Raw genomic sequence first — 27,963 nt, 5'->3', positions numbered from 1 at the left:
TCCGGCGCTCTCAGACGTTAGGGATTGGACTGGTTCGGAGGTGCCGGTGGAACATCCTTAATCCGAGGGTCCGTGCCCCCAAACCTCTACCCTAGGGTCGCGCCACTCTTCCGTCTCCGCGGCTCCCTCTACTGATTGTGCTGGAGCAGAAACTACTTTTAGGAGTGAGGGGAGGGCGGGGTCGGGTCTGAGGAAGCAGCGAAAGGAGTTCGGAACTGCTACAAAGTGAAAATGGAGGGAGAAGTCTTTTAAAGGACCCTCTTTGCGCGAAAAGGATAAGAGTACGGGTGTAAAGAAAACTTTCTTTACTGCAAATAAGTCGGGTTGGAAAGTGAGGGTACCAGTAAAACTGGTTTTTAGTGGTTTGTAATCTCATTTATAAAAGGAAAGAGATTTTGTAATTGTGTTTAGATAATTCTTTTAAATGAGCAGACATTCGTTCTAATGATAACGGAATCATCATGAAAGTCAAAGTTATCGGACTAATTTTAATCAGACAACAACCCGTTGAGTCAAAATAGTCGTGGGGACAGTTACTTTTCAGCTCTTTGGCCTGCCTTTGCCTCTGTCACCCCTCAGTTTGCCGCTGCGTGATGGGGAAAAGCAGGTACGTCTTTTCTTCGAAGGCGACCACTTACTGCCTTCAAGAGGCTGGTCTTGGGCAAGGATGTTAGATCTCTGGTGGGGTTTTTGTTTTTAGTTTTAAAATGATTTGAGACTATTAGCAAAGAGCACCAGTGCAATTATATTTTAACACGGAATCTTTGTTTTTCCATTGTGAAAGCTTTCCTTTTAATTTTTGTAAACACGATTTACTTCGAAATCTTCTGTTTTGCTTTTTAAACAACTTAGTGTTTTTTAAAACGTTACTTTTTAAAAAATAATATCATACAGTAGGTTCTACAAATACAAGTTGAAGATATCCAATGGTGTCTTTTCAGTGGCAGACACAAATTTTGCCCTCCCTTTGCCCTCTATGTTAATCTTCTTTAATCCTATCTAAATCCCTCTTAACTGGCAGAAGCTGTTGAGAATAAAGCTAAACTTTACAGCAATTGTACACTTACATGAGCAGTAATTGTGCATTTAGATAAAAATAAAACAAGCAGGAGAGAAATTTGATGGGCCTCTAAATAAATGTCTTTTTTTAAATCAGAATATAAGGTTTGTTTAACCCATAGGAAAGTAAATAATTGTAGCTTGATTGTAGGAAATTCCAAGTACCTGACAGTTCTGTTAGGCTGAAGATCATAGTTATATACCTGTACTTGTGTTTTGCCTTGTTACATGTGTATATGGAAATAAATGTATAGAAATATTCATGTATGTAAGAAATCATGTTAATACCTGTCTGTTTTGCAGAATTAGCTTTCCGTAGGTCAACAGAAAAGAACATATGTAACTTGTAGAGAAATACTGTGTTTGAACTGGGAACCCATAGGTAGTCTATGTTCCTTAAGTTACATATACTGCTTTTGATTAGTAACCAGTTTAGGACCTTTCCATGCTACATTGATAAAAGTATTAATAGTTGTTTGTGCAAGTAGGCCCATGGGAATAATGATTTTTTAGAACCCTTTATATTTATGCATCTTCACATTAGGCCATGGTAAGGGGACAGCTGAAATGATTAGCATTTCAGCCTGGAGAGCTATTTATTTTTTAGTTAATATGACTCAAAAGAGGCTTTCCAAAGCTTTTGTTTGGGACCATGGTATGTAAATTTGTTTTACTAAAAGATTGGGTAGGGTCATATTCACAGTTTTCACTACTCAACCCCTCAAATGAAAGAAGCTGGGAAATGACCACGTCTGTTGTTTATTCTTCCTTGAATATAAATACCCTACCCTGTAGACACCCTCACTTGAAACAAACCTTGTATTTCCAGTGTATATTTGAAAGTCCGTTGGTTAGGCTTGGAATGAAGTTCCAGAAGCCACTCTAAAACTGGGTTTTGAGGCCAAATGCAGATAGGTATTAAGGACTGAATGATCTGTTGTGCTAATAGTGCTTGTGATAGTGGTGGTTCATTGTCTTACTAGTGAATGAGAAAGGTAATTAATTCCACTTTTACAGTCTAAGTCACTGCAAAGTAAAGTTTGGACTACTGTTCCCCCTTTAAATGATTGCTGTTTCCTTCTCAAGCAATGTGTCCTTTTGCAGAATTGCGTACATTTACTTTCTATCTCTTAGACCTTCAGTTAGGTATTAACATGAAAGTAATTGTTGCATATGCAACACATTTGCAAAGGAAAGCAATGCTATTATCCAATTCGATGTCTTAATTAAATAATTTTTGGGGTGAGGTGAAAAATAAAATTCTCATGACGGGAGCTCCAGGTAGCCTCCCTTCTCCCTTACTCACAATTTCTTTCCCCTCACTGTTTCTGGCCTGTTGTTTTTACAAGGTCCTTCAGGAATAGGATGAACCAGGTGTAGCCCCAGAGTTTTATTAATTAGGAAAAACCATTTCCCTATTTGTAGAATCTTGGTATTCCAATTTGGAGGATCTTGGTATTTTAGGGTAAAGCAGTTGAGTTAGGAATCTTAACGTGGGAAGGGGGCAGCTTTTGTTGTAGGGCAGATTCTGAATGGTTTGAGGGAAAAGAGGGGTGGTTTATTACAATCAGCTATATCGGTGATCGTAAAAGCCAATAGGAATGGGTCATTTTGAAATTAGGGACTACACTGAAAGAACACAGCTTCAGGCTAATGCAAGTATCAGACTGACTCCATCTTTGATTCTCCGATTGATCATTGATAGGTTATTTAACCCTTCTGTATTTTTATTTTATAATTTTACTGGTATGATGGACATCATAGCCTTTTGGACAGTTATATTCTCTGTATGGTTATTTATGCAGTAAACCTATAGAGAGCACCATTTCCTTAAGAGAGATAGGTGTATGTCATCTTAAATAGAGTAGCTAGAAAAGACTGTTAAGTAATGTAATATGTTGATTGTAAATTGCAAAATACTGATTTCATGAAATCCTAAATGATCAGAAGAAATACATTTCAGCCCATAGTTTAATCATAGCATGTAGTACAAAACAACCCAAAAGATTTTCAAAATTGTATTTTCTTGTACATCTAAAGTAAAAATTAATAAAAGCAAATACATGTTTTGGTCAAGTATCCTGCTGAGGGATGTTGCCTTTCTCCATGTTAATACTTTAATATTTAGAATCTGTGTTTATGTATAATTTAATGACCACTTGCAAAAAACTGCATGAATAGGGGAACCATTTGCTGCCATTTGATAAACCATTTGCTCAGATGCAAGCTAAAAGAAATGAGGAACCCCTAAATAGAACTGGAAGCTGCTATCATCATCTCTTTTTCAAGATCTTGGCCACAGAGTTAGCATAGCCTGAATTATTTCCCATGTAGCTTTGAAAGGGTTCTTATCTGTATGAAATAAAAACACTCCCTGTTATTGAAAAGCCCCACAGGGTTTTTCTGAAGTTTCCTGTGGACAAGTATATTCCTGAATATAAGAAACAACTTAGTTTTACTGTGCTTCTCTACACTTGTTTGTTTTTTTCTCCAGAAAGCCTGTTGTTGGAAGTTCAGGTACATTGACAACTACATCACATCCCTGTCTGTCCTAATTTATGCATATAATACAGAAGCAATTTCTGTGATTTAATTTGATCTTGTAGAAATGAAACAGTGCTGCAATGAAAGGAAAATAATCTTTGAATGAAGTATCAAATTATAAAAGGCATTTTAAAACACACTATTTATTTTAATGATGCCAGACATCCTGCAATTAAGCATAATGCCTTGTAACAGAATTAATAGAGATTTTTTTTAAGATTTTATTTATTTATTTTTAGAGAGGGAAGGGGGAGGGAGAGAGAGAGAGAGAGAGAGAGAGAGAGAGAGAGAGAGAGAGAGAGGGAGAGAGAGAGAGAGAAACATCAATGTGTAGTTGCTGGGGGTCATGGCCTGCAACCCAGGCATGTACCCTGACTGGGAATCGAACCTGCGACACTTTGGCTCGCAGCCCTTGCTCAATCCACTGAGCTACGCCAGCCAGGGCAGAATTAATAGAGATTTTTAAAAGCAAAATAAGAATGAAAAGTAGGTATGAACTGAGAACCAGTTTCTTAAATGTGGAACTAAGAACAGTGGGAAGAAACAAATGTAATGAAGTAGACACTAAGCCTAGAGTTTTGTTTTTCTGTAATCGTAATAATAAAATCAGAACCTATTGAAACCTGTACCCTTCAAATTATATCCATAATTGTTTATTTGTAGTTTTGAAATCCACAGCTCTCTGAAAGGTGAAATTTTAAAAATTGTGCAAACACATTTGCAACAAGATATGACCTGAATGATGGGAGGACATTCATAGTCTTTTTTATTTTGCTTAGTATACTTTTCATATATTTTTCTGTAGGTATATTAAGAGGCTAATGGGAAGCATTGCATTACATACAGTATATGCACCACATTACTTTTCCAAAACATGAGAATTCCTGGATTCCAAAGAGATCTTGCCTAGGAGTTTCACACAGTGGATTATGGTCCAGATTAAATATGATGCAGAAAGTGATTCAAAGGATTGATATAGTATAGATGTCTGATTTCCCAAGGTCTGATTTGGAATAATATAGATTATATTTAAAAAAAAAAGAAGTCATACACATCACTAGGCTGATATTTATTGAACATTCCTGGGATAAATAGTACAGTACCAAAGGTATATTATCAGTCTGTTAAATGTAAACTTCATTCCAAAAAACATAAATGATTTACTGACAAATGTTTAACACATTAGTATTTATATTATTCATAATTTTCTCTGTGCTATATATTACCAATAAACTTCTTGAAGAGATTCTTTTTTTTTTTATATACTATAATTTTCATTTTCTTTTTTTTTTTTAAATATTTTATTTATTTATTTTTAGAGAGGGAAGGGGGAGAGAGAGAGAGGGAGGGAGAGAGAGAGAGAGAGAGACATTAATGTGCGGTTGCTGGGGGTTATGGCCTGCAACCCAGGAATGTACCCTGGCTGGGAATCGAACCTGGGACACTTTGGTTCCCAGCCCGCGCTCAATCCACTGAGCTATGCCAGCCAGGGGTGAGATTCTTTAATGAAAGTTCTTTTGTTATTATTTTTTATAGGGTATTTATAAGAATGGATGCACTGTTTCCTTGCCAGATTCCTTATTGCTGTAACTCATGAACCTGCATAGTCTTGGGAATGAACCTATGTTCAATGATGACAAACCTGTCACCAGTGTAGCAACAACAGTCTAACAGCAAAAACAAAAATTAAAAAGCATTTAAATTTATATCCCACAAAGAAGCCATTGTAATCAACAACTGCTGCATTATTTTTCCAAGATGAACCGGTATACAACCATGCGACAGCTAGGAGACGGCACCTATGGGAGTGTGCTAATGGGCAAGAGTAATGAATCTGGGGAACTGGTGGCCATCAAAAGGTACTGTATACAACACTGCAAAGTTTACCATTGGTGCTGATCTTTCTTTTCCTTTGTTTGCTTGAGAATACATGCAAACAGTAATGCTTTTGTGTCTTACTGTAGATCATAGACTTGGGCACATCTAGTATTTAATGAGTGCTAGGCAGTTTGTAATAACTTTTTCTTATGCATTAGTTTCTACTTTATAGCTAAGGAATTTGAGGCACGTAGAGGTCATTAAGTCATTCATCCAAGGTCATATAATAAGGGAGCTGCTGAGTGAGGGTTTAAATCTACTGCTACCTTCTTGGCTACCATGGTGTGTTGCTAATTCTTTATGCTGCCTTTCCTTTACTTATTTCCTTACCCCGTCCTGTGTTTTACACTCTTGTACAGGCTCAGAATAATTCCTGTAGGAATTAGTTTAATAAATATGGATAAATCTAAGGTTTCTGAGAATCTTCTAGAATATCTCAATAGCAAATTATAATGCTAAATGAAAGCAGTAGGACATACAGGATTCTGATTTTTCATAATCCAGCTTTGTAATTTCTACACCTGAAGAAATATTTTTAGAATATAAGTCTTGTTTTTCTTGTCTCTCATTTTGTGTGGTGACTAAAAATACATTCATATAAATAATACAATCTCTTTCTGTGGCATATGTATTGGAATTACTTTATTACCGTAGATTCACTTTTTATGTATTCATCTTTAATGGTAACCAACATTAGCAGGGAAGAGAGGCAGTAAAAACAAAATTCAAGAAAGTTATTTCTAAAATTTGGTTACTTCTGAATTATTGCCAATTTAAATAAATCACTTGATTTTATGGGCCTCTTGTTTAAATCTAAGGTAATGAATGATATAAAAGTTGTCAGAGAAAGCATTTTACTAAATTTGCTACCAAAATTTGTAATTTTCTTCTATTCCACCTAATTATAGTATTTCATATTTATCTTTTAAGTTTTAGAAAGAGGGCCTTTTGGAAGAAGCCTTTGTAGAAAGGCCCAGTAAAACTAATTAGAGAGATGTAAGAATTCATCCAGAAAGGAAGATTAATGATAATTCTTTCACTTTTGTATTAAAGCAGAATTTCAATTATGACATAGTCATGAACTTACACCAAATAGCCTTGAGATATGTGGAAGGGAGGTGATTTGCTTTTCAGGAGGAGGGAAATGGGAGAATCATAGCTTGCCCAAAGTGAACTAATAACAGTGAGAAAGCCAGTGGTTTAATTTGTGCTTTCAAATCTTTAGTCCCCATACACTAAACTTAACTGTTTTTAACTTCAGGATGAAGAGAAAGTTCTATTCTTGGGATGAATGCATGAACTTGAGAGAAGTTAAGGTAAAAATCCTAGAGATGAAAAGAATTGGAGAAGGCCTTAGCTCTACCTCATACCTATCTCATTTCTGAGGAAAGTAGCTAAGGAGATTATTCTATAGTTAAAGACTTAAAATTAAAGATTTTGAATTAATTTTAGGAGATTAATCTTTTCTCTGTAGGAAGCAATACAAAGATCATTATATTTCCTAACATTTTCCTTTATCTTCTAATTTCTCATTTCTCATCAGAATCTCAATGAAGAACAGAAAATAACTATGCCTTTTGTATCTGTAAATACATTCTCACTTTTAAGAGTATTTTCATTTATACTACAATGAAAAGACAACTTTTTAAATTACTATATACCATTTCTTTATATTTTATGCTGTATGATTTGAATAAAATTTTGGAGACTTTTGCATGGTTAAGTCAGAAAAAAGTTAGACCTAGTTAATATACTTAGAAAAAAATGTTTAGTAGGTATTATTGACTTGGTTTATTTTTGCACTCAAATTAATTACTTAAAACAATTCACTGCTTACTTCAAATAGGCATTCTAAAATGTTTTTAGAAATGTGAATTTTATAGATATTAAAATTCATTAATGAATTCAGAAGAAATGGGCTATTAAGATAATTATCATACCTACTAGCATTGGTGAGATTTTGCCAGCTTCTGTAATTCTGTTGTAAGAATTTTAATGCTTATTTGCTGTGTTGCAGTCTCTGAAGAAACTTAATCATGCCAATGTGATTAAACTAAAAGAAGTTATCAGAGAAAATGACCATCTTTATTTTATATTTGAATATATGAAAGAAAACCTCTATCAATTAATGAAAGACAGGTATGTCTGCATTTTATGAAAATTGTACTTTTCTCCTATTATCTCCTCCATGAGTTCCTTGGGTCCCTTCAGTATGACACATTTTACAATATACAGATTGTAAGAGGGGGATTTAAGTTCATTAGTTTTTATCTTCATGAAAGGAAGTATTTAACGTTGAAGAACTGGCTACAACATAGCTACTTTCCTTCTGTAATCTCTTAAAAATCAAAATAAATATATGATGTAAACACACATACTATCTACCTGTACTTTTGAAGCAAAATTTATTTATAATTTAATGTTCAGTAATAAAGCTGGTCTTGGGCAAAATTGAGAAAATTATGTTCATTTCTGTCCTAAGTGTCTTGTGGAAGGTTAATGAAAGAATGCAGGAAGAAATGAAGTAGCTTCCTAAAAAGGAGCTAATAAACTCAGTAGAATGCTTAAGTGAATGATAGAACTTAATGTTACCCATCCTAAGGAAATTCTTATTTTAATTTTTAAACCTGTGAACAGAACCTAACGAGGAAGAGCTTCAGTCATTTGTCATGAGTTTGGGGAGGATAATATTTAGGAGGTAGATGCCAGTCACATCTGGGAGGTTAATGTCCAAAATTTTGTCTGCTTTTAAAGCGAAGGTTGAATAAAATATCTTCAAATACTTTGGAAACAAATTTCCCAGTAGATTGATGTTGACTTCTCTCTGCATTTCTTTCACATACACACATACTCACCCAAGGCCTCAGCATGGTGAGCAAATTTTTCTTTAATCATATTTCTTCTTCTTTCAGGCTGGCATGTTCCAGGCTGATATCATAACATTAATAGCAATTAAAGTAAAAGTAAAAGTTTTCTACCTCCCAAATCAGTATTTATTTTCTAGAGTCCTTTCTAGCCCTTCTATACAGGCATGCATACTTTTTGCATGGTTGTAATTTTAAATATCATACATTATTTTATTTCATTCATTCACTTATAGGCCTATTTTAATACTGATATATAATTTTCATAGTTACCATAGGATGTTCTGTTAAATGATTATACTAAGCTTCACTTAGCTCTGAATTATTTTAAAAGAAATAACTATCAGTCGGAGACTGGGTTGGTAATTATAATGCATAACATTGATAGAATTATTTTGTAGCCATTAAAAGTGATAATTACAGCCCTGGCTGGCGTAGCTCAGTGGATTGAGCGCGGGCTGGGAACCAAAGTGTCCCAGGTTCGATTCCCAGCCAGGGTACATTCCTGGGTTGCAGGCCATAACCCCCAGCAACCGCACATTGATATTTCTCTCTCTCTCTCTATCTCCCTCCCTTCCCTCTCTAAAAATAAATATAAATAAATAAAAAAAGAAAAAAAAGAAAAATATATGTTAAAAAAAGTGATAATTACAAAGATTATGGAAATGCTTATAAGTAGATAAAAAACAGAAAGCAAAATTGTATTTATGTAACATTGATACCTAATACAAGAGTTATGCATGTGCATGGTTTAGTATTACATTAGAATACTGAAAAACCAAAATAGTTTCTTAGGTGGTGAGATTATGGGTAATTTTAATTTTGGGGCTTCTAATAATAATTTATGCTGTTTAAAATATATGAAATGATAAACATGCATGATATATTGAAATGTAGTTGTTGAAGAAGAAATTAAATACATAGAAATATATGAAGTATTATACTGTCATCTGATTAAAAATATGTCTGTCCATGGAAGTGGTTAATGTAATAGAAAATGAACACTAAAAAGAATCAACTTTGGAAATTAAGTATTCAATTCTGGATTTTTAAATGAAATGTAAATAAAAGTGATATTATTTAGAAAATTATTCAATATCAAAGGTATAAATTTAACCATTAACAAGTGTATATGGTAAAGGGCTGTTTGGGTTAAGTGGTAATTTTACACTTTGTTTTTGGTACTTAACTTCCTGAAACATTGTTTTTGAGGATCTAGAAAAACTCAGAAGTCTTTTTTATTCAAATAAACTTTTCTATTTCAATTGGAAACCAATATACATTAACCTTTGTTCTGATACTATAAATTTCAGCATATAGCATTCTTTTTACAAATTTAAAATTGTTGGCTAGGATAAAAATATTGTGTTTCTTTTAAAATTTATAGTTTGTGAAAGTATGTTTTTTTATTTAATAATTTTTTTGCTGTATATCTTGACCATTTAGTCCCCTCATACCCCCGCCCCCCCGCAGTTACCACACTGTTGTCCATGTCCATGGGTCCTTTTTCCTTTTTGCTCAATCCCTCTACTCCCTACCCACCCATCCCCTTCACTGTCATCCTGCTATCTATGAGGGTGATAGATAGTTTAGGCTGTTCATTAGATTCCACATATAAGTGAAATCATACGGTATTTGTCTTTGCCAGGCTTATTTCACTTAGCATAATATTCTCCAGGTTCATCCATACTGTTGCAAAGGGTAAAACTTTATTTTTTTACAGTTGAGGAGTATTCCATTGTGTAAATGTCCCATAGTTTGTTTATGTACTCACCTACTGATGGACACTTGGGGCTACTTCCATATCTTGGTGATTATAAATAACGCTGCAATGAACACAGGGGTCTTTATGTTCTTTTGAATTAACATTTTGGATTCCTTCAGATATATTCACAGAAGTAGGATCTCTGGGTCAAAGGCAGATCTGCTTTTAATTTTTTGAGATATTGCCATATTCCTTTCTGTAGTGGTTGTACCAATCAGGATTCCCACCAACAGTGCAAAAAGTTTCTCCTTTCTCTACATCCTCGCCAGCACCTGTTGTTTTGTTGATTTATTGATGATAGCCATTCTGACAGGTGTAAGAATGTATCTGTGGTTTTTATTTGTTTATCTAATGATTAGTGACATTGAACATCTTTTCGTATGTCTATTAGCCATCTGTATGTCCTCTTTGGAGAAGTGTCTATTCAGATCCTTTGCCCATTTTTTAATTGAGTTGTTTGGGAGTTTTTTTTGGTGTTGAGTTTGTAAGTTTTTTATAAATTTTGGATATTAACCCCTTATCAGATGCATTGGTGAATATGTTCTCCCATTCTGTGAGTTGTTTTTTTATTTTATTGATAACTTGATTTGCTGTGCAAAAACTTTTCAGTTTGATGTAGTCCCATTTGTTTATTTTTGTTTCCCTTGCCTGGGGAAATATATCAGATAAAATATTGCTCAAGCTATGTCCGAGATTTTGCTGCCTATGTTTCTCTACAATTTTTATTATTTCAGTTCTAACATTTAATTCTTTGATTCATTTTAAAATTATTCTTGTGTTTGGTGTAAGAAGGTGATCTAGTTTCATTTTTATGCACTTATCTGTTCAATTTTCCCAAATCATTTATTGAATCAACTGTATTTAGCCCATTGTATGTGCTTGCTTCTTCTGTCGAATAGTAATTGACTGTAAAGGCATGGGATTATTTTTGAGCTTTCTGTTCTGTTCCATTGATATATGTGTCTGTTTTTATGCCATTACCATGCTGTTTTGATTATTGTGGCATTATAGTATAGTTTGTTAATTAGGTAGCATGATTCCTCCAGTTTTCTTCTTTATTCTCAGGATCACTGTGGCTATGCAGGACCTTTCGTGGTTTCATATACATTTTTTAAAAATGTGTTCTATTTCTGTGAAATACGTCATTAAAATCTTGATAGGGATTGTGTTGAATCTATAGATTGCTTTGGGTAGTATGGACATTTTAATGATGTTTATTCTTCCTATCTACGAACATGGTATATGCTTCTGCTTAGTTGTATCTTCTTCAGTTTCTTTCTTCGGTGTCATAATTTTCCGAGTACAGGTCTTTTATATCTTTGGTTAGATTTATTCCTAGGTATTTTATTCTTTTTGAATCAATTGTGAATGGGATTATTTTCTTAATATCCCTTTCTGTTAGTTCATTACTGGCATATAAAAATGCAACTTATTTCTGAATATTAGTTTTGTATTCTGCTACATTATTCAATTCATTTATAATCATACTAGTTTCTTGGTGGAATCTTTAGTTGGATTCTATATGTACAGGATCATGTCATCTGCAAATAAAGACAGTTTTACTTCTTCCTTTCCAATTGGGATGCCCTTTATTTCTTCTTTTTTGTCTGATTGCTGTGGCTAGGACTTCCAGTACTATGTTGAATAAGAGAGGTGAAGGTGGACATCCTTATCTTGTTTCCTATCTTAAGGAGAATACTTGTAGTTTTTGCCTGTTGAATATGATGCTAGCAGTGGGTTTGTCATTTATGGCCTTTATTATGTTGAGGGATGTTCCCTCTATTCCCACTTTGCTGAGAGTTTTTTATCATAAATTGGTGCTGGATTTTATCAAAAGTTTTTTCTGCATCTATTGGTATGATCATGTGGTTTTTATCCTTCATTTCATTTATGTATGTAGTGAATCACATTTATTGATTTACAATTGTTATACCAACCTTGCATTCCTGGAATAAATCCCACTTGATCATAGTGTATGATCTTTTTGATGTATTGCTGTATTTGGTTTACTTATATTTTGTTGAGGATTTTAACATCTATCTTCATTAGGAATATTGGCCTATAATTTTCTTTTTTTGTAGTGTCTTTATCTGATTTTGGCATTACGATAATGCTGACCTCATAAAATGAGCTTTGGAGCCTCCCTCCTCCTGAATTTTTTGAAATAGATTGAGAAGAATAGGTGTTTGTTCTTCCAGGAATGTTTGGTACAATTCACCTGTGAAGCCATCCAGTCCAGGGCTTTTGTTCATTGGGAGTTTTTTGATTACTGTTTCAATTTCACTAGGTGTAGTCTGTCTAGTTTTGGAAGAGTGTATGTTACTAGGAGTTTATCCATTTCATCCAGGTTGTCCAGTTTGTTGACATATATAATTGTTCATAATATTTCTACAATCTTTGTATTTCTTGGGTGTTATTTCCCCTCTTTGATTTCCTATTTTATTTATTTGGTTTCTCTCTCTCTTTTTTCTTGATGTTCTGGTTAAAGGTTTGTCAATCTTGTTTATCTTTTCTGAGAACCAGCTCTTGGATTCATTGATATTTTGTATCCTTTTTGAGATTTTTATTTATTTCTACTCTGATCTTTATTACTTCCTTCTACTCACTTTGGGCTTTGTTTGTTGTTCTTTTTCAAGTTCCTTTAAATGTGAAGTTAAATTGTTTATTTGAGTTTTTTCTTGTTTTTTGAGATAGGCACATAATGCTATGAATTTCCCACTTAGAATTCCTTTCCCTGTGTCCCACAGATTTTGGATAGTTGTGTTCTCATTTTTATATGTTTCAAGGTATCTTTTGATTTCTTCCTTGACCAATTCATTGTTCAATACTGTGTTATTTAGCTTCCATGTCTTTGTGTGTTTTTTAGTGTCCTTCTTTTGATTGATTTCTGCTTTCGTAGCATTGTGGTCAGATAAGATGCTTGATATGATTTCAATCTTCCTAAATTTATTGGGACTTCTTTGTGTACTAACATGCAGTCTATCCTAGAAAATATTCCATGTGTACTTGAAAAGTATGTATATTCTGCTGCTTTGGGGTGAAATGCTATGAAGATATCAATTAAATCCATTTGATCTACCATGTTCTTTGTGGCTGCTGTCTCCTTTTGATTTTTTGTCTGGAAGATCTATCCATTGAAATCAATGGGGTGTTAAAATCACCAACTGTGACTGTATTTCTGTTGATCTCTCCCTTTATGTATGTCAAGAATTGTTTCACATAATTAGGTGCTCCTATGTTGGGTGCATAATTGTTTACTAGGATTATATTCTCTTATTGGATTGTTCCCTTTATCATTATGTAGTATCCTTGTTTGTCTCTTACTATAGCATTGGTTTTAAAGCCTCTTTTGTTGGATATAAATATTGCTACCTCAGCTCCTTTTTTCCTTTCCATTAGTATGAAATACCATTTTCCATTCCCTTACTTTTAGTCTGTGTGTATCTTTTCATCTGAGATGAGTCTCTTGGAGGCAGCATATATATGGGTCTTGTTTTCTTATCCATTCAGGTATGCTATGTCTTTGGTTGGGGCATTTAAGCCATTTACATTTAAGGTGGTTATTGATAAATACATATTTAGTGCCATTTTATTGTTAGACTATTTTTTTCCTGTTATTTTTCTTTCTCTTTTTCTTCTTCTTAAAGCAAGCCCTTTAACATTTGTTGCAGTATTGGTTTGGTGTTAACAAACTCTTGCTTTTTCTTATCTGGAAAGCTCCTTACTTCTCCCTCAGTTTTAAATGATGGCTTTGCTGGGTAAAGTAGCTTTGATTATAGGTCCTTGCTTTTCATCACCTTGAATAGTTCATGCCAGTCCCTTTAGGTGAAATGATTTGTTGAGAAATCAGATGACTGTAATTGGTGCTCCCTTGTAGATAACTACCTGCTCTGCTCTTGCAGCTTTTAGGATTCTCTCCTTTGTTTAAACCATGTTGTTTTAATTGTGATGTGTCTCAGTGTATGCCTCTTCGGGTCCAACTTTTTCAGAATTCTCTGAGTTTCATGGACTTATATGTTTTTTTTTTCTTCACCAGATTAGGGAAGTTTTTGGTCATTATTTCTTCTAATACCTTCTTGGTACCTTGCTTGCTCTCTTCTTCTTCTGGTATTTCTATGATATGGATGTTGTTATACTTCATGTTGTCTAAAATGTTTCTTAAGCTCTCCTTATTTTTGCTGCTCTGCCTGAGTGTTTTATTCTACTTTGTTTCCAAATCACTGATTCCATTCTCTGTGTCATCTAACCTATTGTTTATTCCTTCCAGTGCATTATTTATTTCAGAAAGTGCTTTGTTTATTTCTGACTGGTCCTTTTTTATGGTTTCTGTGTCCTTTTTTCATGCAGTTGAGTATCCTTATAATCATTAGTCTAAACTCTCTGATATCTTTCTTGCCTCCATTTCATTTAGTTCTTCTGGAAAATAGTTTTCGTCTTTCATTTGGGGTTTGTTTCTTTCTTTTTCCATTTTGGCTGCTTTTTGTGTATTTGTTTCTATGTATTAGGTAGGTCTGTAAGACTCTTGTACATGCCTAGGTCAAACCCTGCCTGTGACTAGCCTTGGGAAGCCTGCTTGGTGGTATCAGCAAACCATAGCATGTGTGTGGTTCTTTCTGCTAGGATTGCTGGTGTGCAGAAAGAACCAGGCTGCATGCCAAGACTGGCTCCAAGCAGCACCAAGTCCGAAGAGAGTCAGCTGAAGTCTTGGAGCTCCCAGAGACCCATCTCTTTCTGAAGGCTTTCTCAGTCAGGCTTAAAGAGTAAAAGTCTTCCAGCTGCACTCCTCAGTAGCAGGTCTTAAGCACCATACTGTAGGGCAGAACAATTCCTGCAAGCGGGGCAATTGCTTCCCCTCAGGCTGATGCCACTTGGTGGGGACTACTTTGCCTAAGAAAGATGGCTCCTGCAATATGGGGAATGACTCAGCATAGGGATCCTGGCAGCTGCTCCTTCAGCTCTCTACTGAGAGCCACCACCCCCGGCCTCTCCTCAAGTGTCTCTAGTCAACTCTGCCCTTTCTCTTCTGGAACCCAGGGTAAGTGACTGTAAACAAAATTTTACGTGTTGACCCTTTAAAAGGCTCTCTGAGTCTCCAGCCATCTCTCTCTGGCAGACAGAAAACCTGCTGCTTTTCACAGCTGGACGTTATCTGGATTCCTTTCCCATTTCTGGTTCTGTAGGCTGGGGAGCTCAGCTTGGGGTTTAAACCTTATACTACTCAGGAGAAACCCCTTGGCTGCTGAAATATTCCTGTGGGACTTCAGCTGCTGCCCATGGGAGTCTAGACAGCCCTGTTATGCCTCTTTCACACTCCCTACCAGTCCCATTGTGGTGATATGGCTTCTCCTGTATGTCTGTGGTTATAAGGCTCCTCTCTAGCTAGTGTTCAGTTGATTATTTGGGGTGATTTTTCTATACTTTAGTTGTAATTCCAGTTTGGTCCTGGGAGGAGGTTAGTGTAGCTTCCACTTACTCCTCTGCCATCTTGGGTCTCTGAAAGTGAGTTTTTCAAATATTTCAATAATACATGATCAGTACTATTTTCAGGCCCTGGCCAGTAGTTCAGTTGGTTAGAGCATTGTCCCAATATGCCAAGGTTGTAGGTTCAATCCCCAGTTGGGGTCTCTCTTTCTTGCTGTCTGTCCCTCCCTTCCTCTTTCTCTCAAAAAAAAAAAAAAAATCAATAAAAGACTTTTTTAAAATATTATTTTCAAATTTGAGATAAGGCTATGTTTATCTTTATGGTTTGCTTCTAGCCCATTCGGTGGGACATTTTGGAATATTATGTAAACATATAGTTAACAATACAATGTTAAAAAAAAGACTTTTTCCCATATGTTGAGAACACTTGAATAAACACTCTTAATTAATCCAATCAGTCATTGCTGAAATAAAGATGTTAGAAAATGTTGAAATGATTACTTGCGAAACATAGAATGGCTTCAGAATCAAAGAAGAATTAACTTGGAGTCAAGGAATTAAATTTGATCACATTAATTTTTGGTATGCTATTGATTAATATTTGTCAGCCTTAATTTGGCCCTTATTTGGATCTTACTTTGTTAGGCCTTTTGTAAATACCGTATAAAGCTTCACTGTCTAGTGCAGTATCTGTGAGACACAGGTAGCAATTTTGAAGTGTGGCAAGTCTGGATTGAGCTATAAATGTAAAATAAATTACATGTCAGATTTTGAAGACTTGGTACAAAAAAGAAGAATGTAAATTGATTAGTAATTTTATAATTTTTAAAAAGATTTTAATTTATTTTCAGAGAGAGGAAAAGAGAAGGAGAGAGAGAGAGAGAGACATCAATGTGTGGTTGCCTCTTGCGTGCCCTCTACTGGGGACCTGGCCTGCAAACTCAGGCGTGTGCCCTGACTAGGAACTGAACCTGCGACCCTTTGGTTTGCAGCCTGGTGTTTAATCCACTGAGCTACACCAGCCAGGGCTCATTAGTAATTTTAAAATACTGACTGCGTGTTAAAATAATATTTGGTATATGTTGAGTTCGACAAAACATTGTTAAACACTTGTGTTTCTCACTCGTGGTTCTTGTTATATTTTTATTAGACAGTACAAATGCATACTCTAGAACTGAAGCAGTTATGCCCTTAAAACTTTTAAAGCCTACATACACTAGCTATTTGAGTTTTTACTACCAAGCAAAACAAAAACAATTCTAAGTTTCACTTTTTAAATATGTGACAGCACTATGAAACTATAAATCATACTTTAGCCAGAATCATAAGGCCAGGAGGAGCTCCAAGGGAGGAGGAACCTCATTTGTTTTGGTGGTTGGTTAGCAGCTGTTACATGAGTATTTTTCTGTTCATTTCTTCACAGGAACAAGTTGTTCCCTGAGTCAGTCATCAGGAATATTATGTATCAAATATTGCAAGGGCTGGCATTTATCCATAAACATGGTAGGTTTCTTTGTTTTTCTTTTTATTGTTGTTCGAGTACCGTTGTCTCCATTTTCCCCCTAATACTCCCCCTTGCCACACCTATCCCCACCTTCCACCCTCAGTGCTATACCCACGTTTGGCTTTGTCTATGTGTCCTTTATACATGTTCCTTGACGACCCTTCCCCTTTTCTTTCCTCATAATCCCCCTCCTTTAAGCTTCCTTTTCCTGCTTCAGATTATTGTCAACATCACACACAGGAATTGAACATGTACATAAATAATGTTATGTTTGGATAACTGCAAGTTTGCAGTATGTGACTATACATACTTATATTTTTAAGAATTTAGTATTTTTATCATTTTATATAAAATACAACTTCTATAATCTGTAACTGTCTTCCAGTATGGCAGAAATTTTTAACAGTTTGATCATCAGCCTTTGGTCTTAGTGGTCATAAACCTATCCTGCAACTTCATTCCCTCTGATTTTACCATGGAAATGAGAACAATAAATATATAAGGCCCTTCTTTTGGAAATGATAAGAATACTTTGATTTACCAAGACTAGTTATTATTATTTAAATAGTTTAAATCAACCATATTATAATATTTCATAGTTTCCCTTGGTATTTACATTTAGTTGTTTCTGTTCTTTGAGTAAAATTAAAGCAAGTGATCTCATTTTTATGAATTTCTTATTTATGTAGTCTTTACATAGTTTTTGCATATCAATCAAACCAAAATAATTAGTATTGTAAGTTAGTATGATATTATAAAAACTTTTAGCAAACATTTCTTTAGTCACTAGATGTTTAGATATTAAGTTAGAAAAGTTTCTACTATACCATTGGTGCATTTTGAACATAGGCATTCAAAAAACACCATCATTAGTCTCCGTTCATGTTTCATCCCATATTTTATATTTCTTTTTCTCCTTTAAGTGCTACAGGAAATAATTTATTTTCTAAAAATACTATGCAGCTCTGACTGCTGTGGCTCAGTTGGAGTGTTGTACTGTAAACCGGAGGTCATGGGTTCAATTTCTGGTCAGCACACCTTCCTAGGTTGTGGGTTTGGTCCCCCAGCAGGGGGTACGAGAGGTGATGGTTGTTTCTTTTTCACATTAATGTTTCTCTCCCTTCTCCCATCCTTCCCTTCTCTGTAAAATCAATAAGTAGGTCCTTATGTGAGGATAAAAAAAAATGGTCTGCAGAATTCCACAGAAGCATTGAGAAAATTCCTGAATCCCCAGTTGTTCGTCTTATATAAACTAGTAAGGTCTTTAAAAGTCTAAAACCCTGGGTAATATACTACAACCCATTGGTAAAAGTCATTTATTAATTATAGACATATAAAAAATGTATGCTGTTTTCATTGTTTGTGGTAGATGCCTAATCTTCAGCCCCAAATCTAGAATAGGGTGAATATATTATGCCATTGAAACTCTGGTCAGCATGGTACTCTTGATATTTACGAGTTACTTTATGCTAATGAAGCAAGTATGATATGAAAATCAAAAGTCTCGAATTGTTTGATTTTTGGGGGAAGAACTTTGTGTTTTATTAATAGTTTTCAGGCTAGTAATAAAGTTGTTTTAGTTTCCTTAGATATGTATCGATTATTAGCAACTTCAGAGCACAAGGGATTCAAGGAAATTAGTATGGGATTTATAAATTTCTGCTGAAATTAAATAACATGAGTAATCTAGAATTACATAATTGGCCACACAGTGATTTGGGAAACTGGACTTTAACAACAATAGGCATTTTTACAAAACTTTATTTCTCTGTAGTTGATAAATACCACATATGTAATATTTTGAGAAAATATTTTTTAAATAGTGGCTGTCAAAAAAACAAGACTAATATTTTAGTTAAAACAGGACCAAATCTCCAATATATTTATATTAGTGAGGATAGGGAAAGTCTAAACTTTACATATATGTAATTGGTTCAATTCTAAGATTTTATGGATTAATGTCACTTTGCCATCATGTGTTCGCATTCCTGTCTTCTTATAAAAGTGCAACAGATTTCTCTTGGAAGTTAGTGAAATGGCTCCTAACAGCTATTTTGAGTAAGAAGTACCAGATAAACTGAGTTCAGAACTCAGTTATAGATGTCACAAATGTAGAACCCACACTGGCTTTGAAAGACTTAAGATTGAGCTTAGGATGAGACAGTCTTCCTAGCCCAAAGCTGCATGAAAATCCTCTCGTGATGAATATTACAGCCAGTGACCTGGCTTGTTCTTTATCCTCCCACCTTGCAGGGTCATTAGAATACAAGCCATCTGTGTACAAGAAGTGTGCTTTAGATCTCTCATAGAAATTTACAAGGAGGGCTTTAGAGGTTTTTCTTCTGCCTGGGTTTTCTGCCTCATTTTCATTGGGCTGCTTTTTAGATTCCATAACTAACCACTTATTTTATATATTGGTTGGTAAATAAGCATTATAGTTACTGGGTTTTTCAGTAAAGCAGCTACCAAGGAAGAACTGAACTGTTAAATAAAAGAATTTTAAATAAATTGGTTAAAATGGTTGGAGATCTCTTTTTGTTTAATAGGCTTTTCAAGTAAGTGATTATACTCAAGGAATCTCATGTGAAATGTAATAGAGCCCCATAGTAAGACCAGCTGTGTTGACTTAAGCCTGATTATGCAGCCCTACTCAAGGTTTCATTGAGCTAGTTCTCTCTCAACCTCAACCTCCTCGTCTCTTACACAACAGTGATCATAATACCTCTTTAAGGCTGTTCTGCAAATTAATGAGATTGTCATAATGTGGCAGTATCCAGCCCACTGCCTGAACTTACTGGATTAACAAATACATGTTATTTTATGTATTTTTTTATCCTCACCTGAGGATTTGTTTGTTGATTTTAGAGAGAGAGAAAAGGAGGGAGGAGGGAGAGAAACATCAATGTGAGAGAGAAACATTGATCGATTGGATGCCTCCTACACACACCCGGCCCCAAGATGGAATGGCACTCTTTTGGTGTGTGGAACAACACTCCAGTCAATGGGCCTCACCTGCCAGGGTGAAGGAATACATGTTATTTTTAATGATCTTACATGCCTTGCGATCTTTCTTGCTAAATTACTTTGAAAGGAGTATCTCCACCTCCAGTCACTTTTTATACACTAAACATGGTTTCTTTTTTCCCCTTAGTTCACATTCCTAATTATAACAGAGAGGCTCAGTTCTATTTTGTTTATGTCACATATATTTAAACATGATAGTTGATGGTTGTTTTTCCTTTTTATATTCCTAGGTTTTTTTCATAGGGATATGAAACCAGAAAACTTGCTTTGTATGGGTCCAGAACTTGTGAAAATTGCTGATTTTGGTCTTGCAAGGGAATTAAGGTCACAGCCACCATACACTGATTATGTGTCAACCCGATGGTGAGTGTTATGCAGCTCTCCAGAGGCATATGCCTATGCTGAAGTTTTCCTCTAGTGAATTGTCAAATATCATTCTGGATGTTCCATATGTATTATTTAAAGCAAAATGTAGAAGTGACTTCGTATTCTTTGGAGATAAAGGATCAGTTGAGACTATACTAATTTATGAATAAGAGGAGGAAAAAAGATTTTTTATTCATTCAACAAATATTTATTGAACACCTACTATGTGCCAGATATTAACTTAGGCACTGGGAACAGAGAAGTGAACTAAACAAAAAGAACACTGCCTCATATACAAATAACCAAGTTGCAAATATCATGAGTTACCAACAGAAGGATATCATACATGTTCATCAAAAAACATATACTAGTCCCAAACTGCAAACTACCCAAATGTCCATCACCAAGTGGTGTGATATATTCACCCAGTGAAATGCTTTACAGCAATGAAAATGAAAGGCCTGTAATTACATGCAACAGTATGGATGAGTCTTACAGATATAATGTTGAGAGCAAGAGACCAAACAAAAAAGAATACATACTGTATGATCCCATTGATATTAAATGCAAAAGTAGAGAAAACTAATCTATGTTGTTAAAAGTCAAAATAGCAGTTACATGGCGGGGGGCGGGTAGCAACTGGAAGAGTTCAGGAGAGGGGACTTCTGGGATGCTGGTAATATGCAGTTTCTTGATCTGGGTGCTGGGTCCATGGGTGTGTTTTGTTTGTGAAAAGTCATCAGGCTAGTACTCTTATGATACATACATTTTTCTGTATGTATATATACTCCAGTAAAGATAAGAATATTTGTGTATCAGACGGAGAAAAATAAAATATGAAAAGGCACAGGGAGTTGGGGGAGATAAGGGAAGAAAAAAAGAATGTTGCTATTATAAATAGAAGATTTTGCTGAGAAGAGCCTGGGAGGACATGCCAGGGTAAGCAGGAGCTTTTCTGGGGGAGAAAATGCTGAGGGTAAAGACCTTGACACAGGAGTGCCACATGTGGACTCTGCAGAGCCCAGAATGAATAAGGAGGGCAGTAGTAGGAAATGAGGTCTGAATGTTTAGGGATGGCCAGATCTCCTAGTTCATTGAAGGACTATAGTGGCTTTTTAATCTGAGGGACTAGGGAGCCCTTGGAGAATTTTGACATGATCTGACATGTTTTAAAACTCTGACTGATGTATTGAAAATAGAATTTAGAGGAGCAAGGGCAGAAGCAGGGAGGCCAGGTAGGAAGCTATTGTAATAATTCAGGCAAGAAATGGTGGCTGTGGAGATGGTGAAAGGTGTAGGATGTTGGCTATGTTTTTAAAGTAGAGCAAACATGAGTTCCTGGTAAATCAGGTGTTGGATTATAATATATAAGGGAGTCAAGACTCCACCTTTTTCCCCTCAGCAACTGGAAGGATGGAGTGAGCACTAATTGAGATAGGGAATTCTAGGGAGTTCTTGCTCAGGGGGTTGGGGCAGGGGAAGCACAATTTGGTTTTGGGTTGAGGTGAATGTTTATGTAAGGGGAGATGTCAAAGTAGACAGCTGGATTTATGATACAGAGTTCAGGGGAGAGGGCTGGGCTGAAGATGTGAAGTAGAAGACATTAGTGTTAAAAATTGTAAGATTAAATGAAGTCACTAAGTGAGCAAGTGTAGTTAGAGAACAGAAGCGATCTGAAAACTGAGCTAGATAATGTAATCATAGGCCCCCATTTGCCCAGGACAGTTTCAGCCAATGCCTGTTTTGTTTCTTTTCATTAAAGTTATTGGGATGACATTGGTTTAATATGATTACAAGCATACATTTCTTGGATATATGATCTATATATTATTGCACTATGTGCCCACCACCAAAAGTCAAATCTTCTGTCACCATATGTTTGACTCCCTTTACCCTTTTCAACCCACCCCCGCTTCCCTCTGTTGTCTGTGTCTATGAGTTTTTGTTTTTCTTGTTTGTATCCCCCATATGAGTGAAAGCATATATTCTTAACTTTTCCTGTCTGACCTATTTGGCTTAGCATGATATTCTTAGGGTCCATCCATGTTGTTGCAAATGGCAGTATTTTATCTTTTCCTTATGGTTGAGTAATATTCCATTGTATATATGTACCACATCTTCTTTATTCAGTCATCTATGGAAGGACACTTTAGTTGTTTTAATGTCTTGGACACCGTGAGTAATGCCTCAGTATACATAGGGGTGCATATCTCTTTGCGAATAAATATTTTCAAATTTTTTAGGTAGATACCTAGAAAGGGGTTGCTGGATCATATGGTTGCTCTGTTCTTGATTTTTTGAGGAATCTCCATCTTTTTTTTTTTTTCCCCACAGTGGCTGTACCAGTTTACATTCCCACTAGCAGTGAATGAGGGTTCCTTTTTTCCTACACAGCCTCTCCAACACTATTACACTTGCCTTGTTGACAATTGCCATTCTAATAGGTGTGAAGTGGTATCTCATTGTGGTATTGATTGGCATTTCCCTAATAGCCAGTGAAGTTGAGGATCTTTTTATATATCCATTGGTCATTTGTATGTTTTTTTTTGGTAGAAGTGTCTATTCGGGTCCTTTATTCATTTTTTAATTGGATTGTTTCTTCATTTGATGTTGAGTTATATGAGTTCTCGCTATATTTTGGGCATTAATCCCTTGACAGAGCTGTTGTCTGCAAATATCTCCTCCCATTCATTTGGTTGCATTTATGTTTTGTTGGTTTCTTTTGCTGTGCAGAAGCTTTTTAGTTTGATATAGTCCCATTCACTTACTTTTGCTTTTACTTCCCTTGCCTTTGGGGTCAAATTCTTTATATAGAAAACTCTAAAGACTCCACCAAAAGAAACTATTAAAAACAGTAAATACATAAAGTTGCAGGATACAAAATCAATATACAAAATCCACAGCATTCCCATGTACTAACAATGAAATTTCAGAAAAAAAAAATGAAAAACACAATTCTTTATGCAATTGCAACCAAAAGAGTAAATATCTAGGAATAAACTTAATAAAGGATATGAAGGACCTATACCTTACAATGCATTATTAAAAGAAATTTTAAAATAATACAGTTAAATGGAAAGATATTCTGTGTTTGTGGTTTGAATAGAATCAACATAAAATGACCATATTACCCAAAGCAATATACAGATTTAATACAACCCCCATCAAAATCCCAGTGATTTTTTTAAAGGAATAGAACAAAACGGTAGAGCTTGTTAGGAACATGTAAAAAGGACATATGGGCAAAAAAAAAAAAAGAATGAAAGATCATAAGATTTGTATGGAACTACAGAAGACCCCGAGTAGCCAAAGCAATCCTGAGAAAAAAGAACAAAGCCAGAGGTATCACACTCCCTGACTTCAATAGTTATGATAATCAAAACAACATGGTATTGGCAGAAAAACATACACACACAGGCCAATGGAACAGAATTGAGAGCACAGAAATAAACCCATATTTAGATGGGCAAATAATTCAACAAAGGCGCCAAAAACATAAAATGGAGGAAAGAAAGCCTCCTTAATAGATAGTGTTAGGAAAAATGGAAAAGCTACATGCAAAAGAATGAAATGAGACTGATGTTTGTGCCAATATATAAAAGTTAACTCAAAATGGATCAGAGGCCTAAAAATAAGATCTGAAACAATAAATTACATACAAGAAAACAGATACTAAACTTAGGGACCTTGGTCCTAAGAGCCAATGCCTATTATCAGCAGTTTCATTTAAATGAGCTAGGACAGGTCTGAGAGACCTCCACTGTATGCTTCCTGCTCCCTCTGTGGTCTTACATGGTAATGTGAGAGATGTGTGAAAGTGAATGATGAACCAAGTGAACACCTTAACATGACTAATTTAGAGATTTCCTGTCTATTTAAACATTTCCTGAAGCAATATAAACAAATGTGCTTAGATAGAAGTGATCTTCAGCCAACTGGTTCACTGAGGGTGCGAACAGGAGTAGTCTTGATACTGTTTGCCCGTCCATGCACATGGATACAAGCTTCTTGTCCACGGTCTTTGCCATAACCTTTGAGATGGCTGCGGGTAAGATCGTGGGAAACATAGGAAGTTATAGGTTAGGTGTACTGGAAGTATATGTGGGAAATAAACCCACAGCAGGGTACTCGTAGGGCATAGAGAAAGTGGCCTAAATATTTATTTTAAAGTGATTATTACATAGTATAAGGATATAACTATTTTGCTGTTTGGTGCTATGGATTGACTTATATCTCAAAAACGGATAGGTTGAATACCTAGCCCTTGATACCTGTGCCTGTGACTTGATTTGGAAACACTGCATTTTGCCATGTATAATGTGCATACATGTTTTTGTCCCAAACTTTCAGGAAAAAAATCATTTTAATTTCTTAATTCAATTATTTATTTATAGTTAGAAATTTGTTTTTTATATTATAAAGGAATTTTAGCATTTATTTTTTTTAAATATATTTTGTTGATTATGCTATTATAGTTCCATTTTTTCCCCTTCATTCATCTCGACCTGTACTCCTTTCCCACCCACACTCCCCTGCCACCTTAGTTCATGTCCATGGGTTGTACATATAAGTTCTTTGGCTTCTCTATTTCCTGTACTATTCTTAACCTCCCCCTGTGTATTTTGTACCTACCATTTATGCTTCCTATTCCCTGTACCTTTTCCCTCATTCTCCCACGTCCCCTGTCACTTCTGCTCTGATAACCCTCCATATGATCTCCATTTCTGTGACTCTGTTCCTGTTCTAGTTGCTTGCTTTTTGTGATTTCTTTTTTTAGGTTTGGTTATTGATAGTTGTGAGTTTGTTGTCCTTTTACTATTCATAATTTTTATCTTCTTCTTTTCCTTAGATGAGTCCCTTTAACATTTCATATAATAAGGTCTTGGTGATGATGAGCTCCTTTAACTTGAACTTATCTGGGAAGCACTTTATCTGTCCTCGCATTCTAAATGATAGCTTTGCTGGATAGAGTAATCTTGGATGTAGGTCCTTGCCTTTCATGACTTCAAATACTTCTTTCCAGCCCCTTCTTGACTGCAAGATCTCTTTTGAGAAATCAGCTCACAGTCTGATGGGAACTCCTTCATAGGTAACTCTCTCCTTTTCTCTTGCTGCTTTTAAGATTCTCTCATTATCTTTAATCTTGGGTAGTGTAATCCTGATGTGCCTTGGTGTGTGCCTCTTTGGGTCCGATTTCTTTGGGACTCTCTGAGCTTCCTGGACTTTCTGGAAGTCTATTTCCTTTTCCAGATTGGGGAAGTTCTCCTTCATTATGTTTTCAAATAAGCTTTCAATTTCTTGGTCTTCCTCTTCTCCTTCTGGCACCCCTATGATTCGGATGTTGGAACGTTTAAAATTGTCCCAGAGGTTCCTGAGTCTCTCCTCATTTATTTTGTAAATTCTTGTTTCTTCATTCTGTTCTGGTTGAATGTTTATTTCTTCCTTCTGGTCTAAAGTGTTGATTTGAGCTCAGTTTCCTCCCCTTCACAGTTGGTTCTCTGTATGTGTTTCTTTATTTCATTTTGCGTAGCCTTCACTTTTTCCTCTGTTTTGTGACCATACTCAACCATTTCTGTGAGCATCCTGATTACCAATGTTTTGAACTCTGCATCTGATAGGTTGGCTATCTCCTCATCACTTAGTTCTTTCTCTGGAGTTGTGATCTGTTCTTTCGTCAGGGCTATGTTTCTTTATGTCATCGCACCTGTTACATTGTAAGGGGCGGAGCCGTAGGTATTTGCCAGGGTGGGGCAACCCACTTCCCTGTGTTGTGGCACTGTATTGGGGGGAGGGGTCTGAGAGGATACAGTGCCACTTGCTCAGCTCTCGGCTGGCTTTCAGTCACTTCCTCTGCTACCCACAAGCACATTGGGCCCTTCTGGTGCTGAATCCCAGGTGGGTGGGCTTGTGTACATTCTAGGACTCTGTGCCTCTCTCCAGTGAACGCTCCTGTGAGGCTAGGAGTTTCTCCCACTGCTGCAACCCCCATAGGTTTTTACAGCCACAGGTTTTGAGGCTTTCTTTCCCCATGCTGGAATCCTAGGTTGTGTGATCTGTCTCACTCCCCAGTTGTTTCTCCTGGTTTATCTGCATGCAAATATGGGACCACCTGGTCTGCCAGCCACTGCCTCATCTATCCATTCCCTCAGCTACTGCCTTTCCACACATCCTTCTGCCCCAGCTGCCCATCTCTGCCCCTCCTACCAGTGTGGATAAATGTTTCTTCTTTAACTCCTTGGTTGTTGGACTTTCATACAGTTTGATTTTTCTGGCAGTTCTGGTTGGTTTTTGTTTACAGATTTATTGTTGTCCTTCTTGCATTTCTGCATGGAGGCAAAGTGTGTCTACGTCTGCCTCCATCTTGGCCAGAATTCCATTTTTTTTTAGCATTTATTTTTTAGCATAGTGTACAAGAAATTTTAGGGAATCCCAAAACACAAGTACAGATACAAGGTACTTCAAATACAGCCCATGTATAATGCATATCCTTATATTTCCCTTAAAAATTTGGGCAAAGACATGCACATTATACACAGCAAAACACTGTAGTTTCTTTGCAGATATAATTACCTTAAGATGAAATCTTCATGGTGGGCCCTAATCCAATGTGACTAGTGTCCTTATGAGAAGGGAGGGGAGGGGATGGGGGGGAGGGGAGTGGAGAGGAGAGGAGGGACACAGAGACACACACAGTGGGAATACGGGAAGACATACGGGAAGAATGGCATGAGAGGATGGAGGCAGAGATTGGAATGATGCAGCTGCAAGCTAAGGAACACCCAGGATTGCCAGCAGCACCAGAAGCTAAGAGAAAGGCACAGGACCAATTGTCTCTCAGAGCCTTTAGAGGGAACAGGGCCCTACTGTCATGTGTCTTTATCTTCCAGAACTGTGAGAGTTTATGTTTCAGTTAGTTTAAACTAGTGATTTTCAACTGGTATGCCACAAGAATTTTTAAAACATACAGTACCTGACTTTATTCAGAGGCACTGACCTCTTTTTCCTTAGATTGTCAAATAAAAAAAATTATAACAGCCAACACAACAATAGCTATCTAATATGAATGAATCAAAACTATACCTATTTTTTTGTCAGAGCAACAAAAAATATGTTTTTTGGTGTGCTGCAGAGTTTTAGTAATTATATGTGCCATGAGATGAAAAAAGTTGAAAATTACTTGTTTAAATCATCTAGTTGTGACATTTTGTTATAGCAGCACCAGGAAACTAAGACTTTTTTTTATTGTTGCTCAAGTACAGTTTTCTGCCTTTTCCCTTCACCCCTCCCCACCACCCCAGCCCTCCCTGCCTCCTTCCCCTGAAACTAATACATTTAGTAATGCTTTTTCAAAAAAGAGTTTGCAAGGAACCCTTTTTTCAACAATGGCCTCCAAAAATAATAAGTGTATAGGTAGTGGAATATTAACTTTTTTTGGTGCTTCTTGAGAAGTTGCTAATGAACTTACATAAAATATTCATTGGCATTTGCTGTCCACCACAGGAGCCATAAGTCACTGACTTGGTGGAAACCAGAACACA

The 27,963-nt window shown here is 35.9% G+C and overlaps 1 protein-coding gene across 10 annotated transcripts in view; it reads left to right on the top strand.

Moving 5' to 3' along the window:
- Nucleotides 1-27,963, top strand: part of MAK (male germ cell associated kinase) — a 104,658-nt gene that overhangs the window by 326 nt on the left and 76,369 nt on the right. For 9 of the 10 annotated variants that reach the window (XM_036026570.1, XM_028512032.2, XM_028512033.2 and 6 more), the window contains exons 2-6: nucleotides 5,140-5,462; nucleotides 6,743-6,797; nucleotides 7,499-7,620; nucleotides 16,955-17,034; nucleotides 20,290-20,422. In XM_036026570.1, the coding sequence (XP_035882463.1) occupies nucleotides 5,362-5,462; nucleotides 6,743-6,797; nucleotides 7,499-7,620; nucleotides 16,955-17,034; nucleotides 20,290-20,422 (491 nt within the window). In that variant the 5' untranslated portion in view covers nucleotides 5,140-5,361. Of the gene's footprint in view, nucleotides 1-416; nucleotides 608-5,139; nucleotides 5,463-6,742; nucleotides 6,798-7,498; nucleotides 7,621-16,954; nucleotides 17,035-20,289; nucleotides 20,423-27,963 lie in introns of those variants that run through there. The other variant, XM_036026571.1, reaches the window with a different exon arrangement.

Source organism: Phyllostomus discolor, chromosome 5, assembly GCF_004126475.2.
Source record: "Phyllostomus discolor isolate MPI-MPIP mPhyDis1 chromosome 5, mPhyDis1.pri.v3, whole genome shotgun sequence".
Lineage (NCBI taxonomy): Eukaryota > Metazoa > Chordata > Mammalia > Chiroptera > Phyllostomidae > Phyllostomus > Phyllostomus discolor.
This window is presented reverse-complemented; position numbering and strand designations above follow the sequence as displayed.